This window comes from Capricornis sumatraensis, chromosome 18 (genome assembly GCF_032405125.1).
Source record: "Capricornis sumatraensis isolate serow.1 chromosome 18, serow.2, whole genome shotgun sequence".
Taxonomy (NCBI): Eukaryota; Metazoa; Chordata; class Mammalia; order Artiodactyla; family Bovidae; genus Capricornis; species Capricornis sumatraensis.
This window is the reverse complement of record NC_091086.1, coordinates 27,711,699-27,720,586: the sequence shown is the minus strand read 5'-3', so window position 1 is coordinate 27,720,586 and position 8,888 is coordinate 27,711,699. Positions and strand designations below refer to the sequence as shown.

General features: G+C 45.2%; 1 protein-coding gene across 2 annotated transcripts; it reads right to left on the bottom strand.

Moving 5' to 3' along the window:
* Positions 1-2,020: 2,020 nt before the first annotated feature.
* PLK2 (polo like kinase 2) lies at positions 2,021-7,981 on the bottom strand. Of its 2 annotated transcripts, XM_068990794.1 has the most exons (15): positions 7,714-7,981; positions 7,606-7,671; positions 6,877-6,984; positions 6,617-6,733; positions 6,288-6,417; positions 5,966-6,053; positions 5,416-5,511; positions 5,109-5,307; positions 4,859-5,006; positions 4,420-4,517; positions 3,993-4,122; positions 3,524-3,764; positions 3,291-3,420; positions 2,926-3,036; positions 2,021-2,791 (listed from the first exon to the last, which is right to left on the bottom strand). In XM_068990794.1, exons 1-15 carry the CDS (start codon positions 7,873-7,875, stop codon positions 2,600-2,602), a joined length of 2,016 nt encoding a protein of 671 aa, XP_068846895.1. In that variant the 5' UTR covers positions 7,876-7,981; the 3' UTR covers positions 2,021-2,599. The 2 variants fall into 2 exon arrangements, with proteins under 2 accessions (XP_068846895.1, XP_068846894.1); XM_068990793.1 differs by having other exon boundaries at positions 7,606-7,981.
* Between the last annotated feature and the right edge of the window lie 907 nt (positions 7,982-8,888).

Genomic DNA, 8,888 nt, shown 5'->3' with positions numbered 1-8,888 from the left:
TGCCAGGCTGAGGAATTGGCAGGCAGTACATCCTCAGTAGCACCGTGGTGAAGACTCCACCTGCCAGTGCAGCAGATGGAGAGATGTAGGTTCAATCCCTGGTCAGGAAAATCCCCCTGGACTAGGAACTGGCAACCCACTCCAGTATTCTGGCCTGAAAAATCCAAGGACAGAGGAGCCTGGCAGGTTACATTTCATGGGATTGCAAAGAGTCAGACATGACTGAGTGACGGAACATGCACAGATCCTCAGTACATACAAGAATGGAGAAGTACACAGTTCTGAAACGGTGAAGTAATATGCAATCTAACTCTATAAAATTCAAAATGAAAGCACATTTTTTACTGTTTGAAACTCCTATTTTTATATCTCTGCTCACAGATAATAAGAGATTCTACTTTTCCACACCCAGTTATTAGTGTAATTATCCAGTTTTTTTCAGCTATTACTATTTTCTTCAGCTATTACCATTTAACAGACTGAAGTTGTACACCTGGTCTGAGAACTCCAGTCAGCAGGAGTTAATCTAGTAACTGTGAAATATCCATAAACAGTTCTCTAGATTTGATGTGTATTAATGAAGTATGTAAGGTACAGTTTGTAATAATTTTAGAAAAAATTTGGAAAACTACAACGATCATCTCTGCACTATTCCGTAGAGGAACCCTGCGCAAATAGAGCTTAACACAACAGAGAGTGTTGCTTTTCTCAGGACAATATCTTCCTTATAGCAGGATTACAATTGACAAAAAAGTATTTGCACTTTATACAGGTCACTGTAAGTTCAGAGTAAACAGGAAGAGCAGCTTCATACACCTGTCAGAGATCCCATTGGAAAAGAAAACCATCTCAGATTTACCTCTTGGATAATTTGATAGTTTAAAGATGGGCTTAAAACCATAGCTCAATATTCATACCATCCCTCAACCTCCATCCACCAGAAGGAAAATAAAATGACATATTTACAAAGTACTTCTCACTACTGGTGGCAATGAAGTGTTTACGATGGTTTGAACTGAGCTATACATTTAGGTCGGAGAAGGCAATGGCACCCCACTCCAGTACTCATCTGGAAAATCCCATGGACGGAGGAGCCTGGTGAGCTGCAGTCCATGGGGTCGCTAAGAGTCAGACATGACTGAGCAACTTCACTTTCACTTTTCACTTTCATGCACTGGAGAAGGAAATGGCAACCCACTCCAGTGTTCTTGCCTGGAGAATCCCAGGGACAGCGGAGCCTGGTGGGCTACCATCTATGGGGTTGCACAGAGTTGGACATGACTGAAATGACTTAGCAGCAGCATACATTTAGGTGGTGCAAGTATTAAAGAGTGTTGCCCATATTAAGATAAACTTCCGGTGCTTCCTGGTAGCCCAGTGGTTAAGATTACGCCTTGCGATGCAGGGGACACAGATTTGACCCCTGGTTGGGGAACTAAGATCCCACAGGCCACAGAGCAACTAAACCTGTGTGCCGCCACCTACTGAGCCCATGCCACAACTAGAGTCCATGTGCCACAATGAAAGATCCCTCATGACACAAGGATCCTGCAAGCTGCAACTAAGACCAGACACAGCCAAATAAATAAATACATTGTTTTGAAAAAAAGATAAAACTTCCTTAGCCTATTGACCCTTAATAACAGAGGTCTATTTCTACAAGATTACTCTAGCCTTCAACCCCAAGCTAAACAAGTTTTGGGGAAATACTCCAGAAAGAAATTGCTTTTGCATAGTAGGCGGCCTTTATTTTGGTTGTGATAAGAGTGATATTTTTGTTATGCTCTTCTCTTCTCAAGCCAGATCTACTCAGAGAATATATGACTTCATTTCAGGTATTAAATAAAGATTGACTTCCTAGAAACTGTTACTGGAATAATTAAAGTTCGAACTTTCTAGCCTGCTTCTACATTCAATGTCACGCCAAAGGGAGCCAAGAACCCATGATCAAAGAATGAGGTGATGCGGTGGTGGAGTCATACCAAAGACAGAGACCACTCTTTCTGCTTTTTCATACTCTTTATTGCCAACAGTTTAAAATGGTCAACATAAAAAAAAATTGATAATAAATACCGCTCTTTGGGCTGTAATAAATAAAAAGTTTATTAACAAGGAATGCACTTTTCCAGCCACAAGTGTCTTCAAAAATTAACAAAACAAAAAATATATATATATGGCCATAGTTCACAGTTAAGCAGCCAAAAGCTGCTCCAATTATAGCCTTTAAACAACATGGGAGCGTCCTCCCTTTCCCTCCCCTTCAGGAAGTATATTCACAGCTCCAAGTCCTCTGTCTGAAGCACTCTCCACAGAGAGAAGTTAAGAGTCAATGCACCTTTCTGCAAAATTGTCTGAAAAGCCTTTAGAAACAGGTACGTCAAGGAAAACTGCATTCAGGTTCATTCTCAGCTTGTCCCAAGTTCAGGACTGTGTACCTCAGCCTGGTCCGGGTTCCACCAGGTCCAGCGGGCCACAGAGAAATTGTTTTCGTACCACCACCTGTCCATCTTCTTCAACGTGCTGTAGATCATTCTAGTGACTTCCATGTAGATCTCACAGTGGAAAAGAGGAGTCCCATAGGGTCCATTCAAGAAATCTCTTAGTTACACCTCTGTAAGAGCATGTTCAGAGCGTATTCCATTCGATTTTTTAATTCTAATGAACAGCCAGACATCAGCAGGGTTGTCAGTCTAAAAGTTGTAGATATCCTGTCCTCATTGATGTAGGTGAGAAGGTATTCTTCATTTTGGCTACAGATGATTATTTTTGTATGATCATGGTAGAAATTCACCTTTAAAAAGTAGACATAAATATTAAGCATCTCTAAATTGTCAAGATATGAAGGGTTTTCTCAATAATTGAACTGGCTATGTAAAAATCATTTCTTAGGACCTAAACATGCACTTTCTTAAAGGGTTCATTTACCTGAAAGGTGCCATCATTGAAGAGCATCATTAAGGCCTTATCAGATTTTAGCCACTGAAGGAGGTAGAGCCGAGGTCTTCGAACATCAGTAACACTAGGCAGATCTCCACCCTGAGAGAGAATGGGAGAGTTAGTGCCTAGGAAGACTTTGCAGTGTGTGCACTCAGTTCTAAGCAAATGCCTCTCAACCTTAAGCAAGGGCCAGAATGGCCTGGAGGTTCCTGCCCCGCCACCCAGCGTTCCTGCGTCATAGACTGAGGATGGAACATGAGCTGCTGCACTTCTAAAAGCACTGAGGCTATACAGATGTGACTGCTCTGTGGACCACACTTCCAACATCACTTCTTGAAAGCCCGGGTACTTACATCCATGAGGTTCTCCTCCATGTAATGAGAGAAGTATTTCAGCACCGTCACTTGACTAATGAATTGTTCAGGGGCATCTGTGGCTGGGAAAACAGAGCATTGGCCAAGCTCCGCATAATAGTGAACTGTTCTAAAGAACAGGGAGAAAAGAAACAGAAACAGGAAGTCAGTCACTGTTTTCCTTAGGGCAAAACTGAACAACTGACAGGGCTTCCTTAACTGGACACACTTACTTTTTGTCGGGAAGGAGGCTCATGTGAGCACCGTTGTTGAAAAGGACTCCTACAGTGTGGTCTGAGAGCTGGTACCCAAAGCCATATTTGTTAGAGTAGTCAACCCACTTGGTGACCCACTGAAAGGAAGTGCTCAGTTGCTCTTTGGGGATGCAGTCAGCTTCTGGCATGTTTTCTAGACATCCTCGAAGGACTCTTGCCACCGTGTCTGCGACACTTCCCATGGTACTGTCCTCAAGGCCTAAAAAGTCAGAGAAAGTTATAAAATAATTAACAACAAAACTTCAGGCTATGGTAGGTGCTAGGTCTCCCTCCACTAATTCTAAGGATAGAGGACTCAAAATTGCTCCAATCCTCTAAGTTGCTTCTTCTATGTTAAATCAGGCCAAAAACCAAGCTGACTTCAGCTGCTTAGTGTTGAACACTGGCATTTAGAGTGTCACTATTTAAAATGTGATTGACAACTTACACTCACTGCTACTGCTGCAGCTGCCAAGAGTTCCTCTGACTATCATCCGAATAGCATCTCCAATCTGCTGCTTGTTTTCTACTGCGGGTGTTCCAGATCTGGCAACTGTAGTGGTAGGTGGCTGGAGTTCCTAGAAGAGAAGAGCCAGATGACAAGCAATTAAAATTCATCTAAAGTTGAGAATTCTAGTTTAAGATGAGATTATAGCAATTACTAGGAAAGCTTATCACAAAGCAATGGACACAAGCCAAGTAAAAGATATTTCTGATAACTGCATGCATTGTTAAACTAAGAGATAAAATCTTTCCTTTTAAAGGGTTGGGGAAAAAAAAACTTTTAAGTAAATATATTATGATCCAAGTGATAATTAGCAAAGAATGGAAATGATATAAAGCGTTTATAACGACTTTATTCTTCTCTGGCATACCTCATCTGTCCTGTGTTTGCTGGGTTGCTGAGTTATCGAAGTCTTTTTCAAATCATGCCTAAGCTTGTAAATTTCTTCATCTTCTTTAGATACTTTATCTGTAAATCAAGAAAAAGGATTATGAGCATTATTCTATCCAAACAAGTAGAAACAGAGCAAGTCATATTTCCTCCTTTTGCGTTAATAACCAACTTAAGAGCATTCAAAGCAAAACCAACAGTTTTATCTTTGCCATCAGCTGCAATTATCCAAGAAGCACACTTTAATGCATCTGAAACAAAACTATCAACTACAGTTTGCAATTTAGATTTATTATGCTACCAAAAGTTCAACAGTTTATAACATACTGGCCAAATTATGTTACTATGAAAGCCTCTTTCAACTAACTTATCAACTTTATATATATAATACTGGATACAGAAAAAGTCTTATAACTTACTATGTGTGTCAATATATCTTGCTTTGTCTTTTTTGCCACCAAAAAGAGCAGCAGCTGCCTTCTTAAAGAAATTCTTAGCTGGGCTTGACAAGTGGAAATCTGGAACTGTGTGACAACAGCTAGAAGAGAGTCTATCTGGAGTGAAGCCCTGTGAAGCATAAGAAAAGTCTTTCAGTAACCTGCTGGGAAATTAGGATCAAGAGCATGTAATAAAAAGATGCCAAAAAAAAAAAAAAGAAAATCCACCAACCTGCAAAAAGAAATCATGTCGAATGATGTCATCCAAACTGGGACGATCTTCTGGATTTTTGGACAACATGCTAGCTATTAAGTGCTTAGCAGGAGCCAGCAATGAAGAAGGCATTGTATACCTTGCTTCTCTTATACATCTGTAAGTTTCTTTCAGATTTGTAGTTTCAAATGGAGGTCTTCCTAGTAACATTGTGTACCTGTATACAAGGAAACACCTCTTTAGGAACCATCATAAAGCAATTATTTTCCAGTGCTAAAATCTATATCTAAATATGACTTTTTATTATTTTGGTACGTTTACTTACATTACACAGCCTAAGGCCCAAATGTCTGATTCACAGCCATGTCCTTGTTTGTTGAGGACTTCAGGAGAAAGATAATTTGGGGTACCACATATCGTCCTGGGAAAACAAAATATGAAGATTTCACTAGGAACTCTCCTCTTGTTTAAACTTAGTTCTCTGGGTAAGCTATGCTGAATTTCTATTTGGAAACATTTAACTTTTGGCGTATGAACAACTGACATTTCACCAAACGACTTGGTAATTTTTTTTTTTAATGCATGTACAATTGTTTTCAGCCACATGACAAACTGCTTTAAGCCAACTGAGACCAGGTACAGCAGGACACTTTTATACATTTCAGGCAAATAAAAGATTTGTTTCATAATCAACTTATGGCTGAAGATACTCTGCCTAGGCTATAGTGGCACTGAGTAAGTATTTCCTTCAATTAACACGGTAGCAGTTTACAGATTTTAATATCAACTAACCTATGAAACATTAATTGGAAGATAAAAAGGGCATGTTTGATCTCCACAAAACCCTAGTTAAGATGTATCCTTCTGACTTTTACCTTCTCCTGTGTTCCAAGGGTTCCAGCCTGGCTGCCAAACCAAAGTCCCCAACTTTTAGCTCCATGGCTTCATTGATAAAAAAGTTCCCTGGAGGACAACAACAACAAAAAAGTCTGAATTCTCTTGAAAAAATATTCTAACCAAGTACACACACATCCATCCACTCGAGAGGCAGGCAGCCAGCTGCTTAACAGGCGAGCCATCATTCAGAAGCAACACTGCATTGGCTAGATCCCAACTAAGAACATTAACTACGTAAGAAAAGGGAAAGAGAGCATGCACCTCTGATACAAAAGTCAGGGTTTGGAGTGAAAGGCTCACCAAGTTTGAGATCTCTATGCAAGATTTCTTGTTCGTGAAGGTACTTTAGTCCTGACACGATCTGCCTGAGGTAATATCGGACTTCTGGCTCTGTCAACACCTTCCTTGCTTTCAAGATATGAGCCATGGACTGGGAGGAGGAGAAGGGAAAAAAGAGAATCTGTCAAATAAAGTTGCCAGCATCAGTAGTTTCCTTATGCAGGAGGAGCGATGAAAGGTAATGCTGCCATATTATAATTATGTCCACAATCAAATTGCCAGATAAAGTGCAATTTGAATGCCAGGTCAGTGTGCAGGAAGTACATGCACTCAGATGAGTGAAGACTTACCCTTCTACTGCAATATTCCAAAAGAATGTAGATGTTTTCTTTGTCCTCGAAGTAGTGGTAAAACTGCACGACGTGCTTGTGGTGGAGAATTCTGTGAAGCTCTATTTCTTTGTCAATCTGAAACGAAAAGCAAGATCAGTCTTATTAGCCTCCTTCACCTCTGCAAAGCCAGCTGCTTACACATGCAGAAGACATGTTCCTAACAGGGAAGGGCCATCTCTGCACACACAGAAAATATTTGACTCAACAGTCATACACACCTTTTCCCTTTGATGAGGTTTGGCTACTCTGCTGTGAGGAATAATTTTTGCAGCGTAGACTTTGTTGTTAGTCAAATCTGTCATCTCGTAGCATTTTGCAAAGCCACCCTGAAAGGAAACAAAGCCGAGAGGGAATTGAGTATGGCAGGAACATGGACGACAGATTTTTTTTTAATAAATAAACGAGAAAGATAAGCAAAAATATGAGGAAGGGTGGACAGAGGGATGCGGTCTACTTTTTCAAAAGCTCCTTCACGAAGGGAAAGCACTCCTAACAAGAGTTAAGTTAAAACGGTGCCCTTTCTTCCTTTTACAAAGAGGAGCTTTACGGAGCGGGGCTGGGGGTCGGGGAGATGAGAAATAGGATCTGAAGAGACGTGCAAGGAAATCCTCTGGGGTGGGGGTGGGGAGGCATCTGGAGGGCTAGGTGTGGTGTAGAAAACCCTCGCTTCTGGCCTCAAGATCAATGTCTTTGGGCTCGTGGAGGAGGCAGACAGCCGCGGTCAAGGATGGAGAACGCGACCCCCGCGCTGTCAGTGCACAAAAGCCAAAGAAGGGCAGGTAACCACCCCACGCCGCACCGAGCTCCGATTACCGAGACCTCGAGAAACGGCGGGGGAGCGGGGACTCCGGGTCCGGCCCGGCCCGCGGGGTAGGGGGTGGAGGGCGGGGGAAACGCCCGGGCAGACCTCCCTCCCGCCTGGCAGCTGGGCGCCCGCCGCTCGTCACCTTTCCCAGCACTTTGCCGCGGCAGTAGCGCTTCCCCGTCGTGGGGTCGACGATAATCCGCGAAATCTCGGCCCCCGAGTGCGAGTGGTGGTGATGATGGTGCGGGACCGCCGGCTGCACCTGCGCCGGGGTCTGCGGCGGCTGCGGCTCCTCGGGGGACGGCTGCGGCCGCTTCTTCTTCGAGTCCCCGCCGCAAGCCTTGCCCAGAGCCTGCTCGCACATCTTGGTGCTGGCGGCAGGCTGGTAGGTGATAGTCCGTAAGAGCTCCATGGTCGCCTCGTCGCCTAACTACCGGCCACCACCTCCGAGGCGCGGACACACGACCGAGCCGGCCTCTGCCCTCGAGCTCCGCCCCGCCACCGCTGCTAACCTCCCGCGCCCGACGCCTCGGTCCACTTGTGCGAGTGCGAGCGCCGGGCGCAGTCTTATATATGGGCTGAGAAGGGGGCGGAGAATCGAAACGGAACGCGACGTCACTGGCAACGCCCCGCCCACTGGCCTTTAGAGCGCGCGGGGCCAGGCGAGAGGTCGCTAAGGGCCGCTGGGTTTCCGCTCGCGAGGAACGTGCGAAAGCGGGAGGTCTGGCCGCGGGGAAGCGCCCCCCGCGATGAGGAGGCGGACACAGGCGTCCGGCCGTCCTCGTGAGCAGCACCCCGTTCTTGGAATGTTCGAACTTCTAGGTTTGCTGTAGAAACCCGGGGGCCGACGCCTCGGCCCCACCCGGTGGCCCGCGGCGCTGCGGTCATCGCAGGGTCCCTTCCTCGTAAAGCCCTTGCTGACCGCCCCGCAACCTGACGCCTCCGGTGTCATGGGGTGACTGTGGCCAGAGTCCACTGCACAGGCACGTGAGGCTTCCCCCGGGCCACCGGGCTGCCGCGGACCCCGCTCTTTTACCCTACCAGCTCCTGTCTAGAGGGTCCCTCCGGGGAGGCCGTGCCCCTGAAAGGCAGGGATTCCCGGAGCAGGGTCTTCGGAGCTCCCCGCTGCTTCTGAACGAGGCAGACTTCGGCTCAGGCCGGTCGGCTAACCATGGCCAAGTCCCACTTAGTGCCCATCACCCTAGATCAAGCCTTTATCCGAAGTCAGGCTCTTAACCTTGGCGAGGGAGGCAGTTGCCTGGGAAAGGCTTCGCCTTCAGTATGTCCGAAGACTGGGAGCAAAGGCGCCATCTCGTGGAATGTGCCAGAAGCGCAGTTAGCGGTTGGAGTGGGCCGCAGTATGGGCTTGCTTTGACAATAAGTAGTGTAATCCGGCTCCTGGTGCTGATTATGGTTTTACAATCG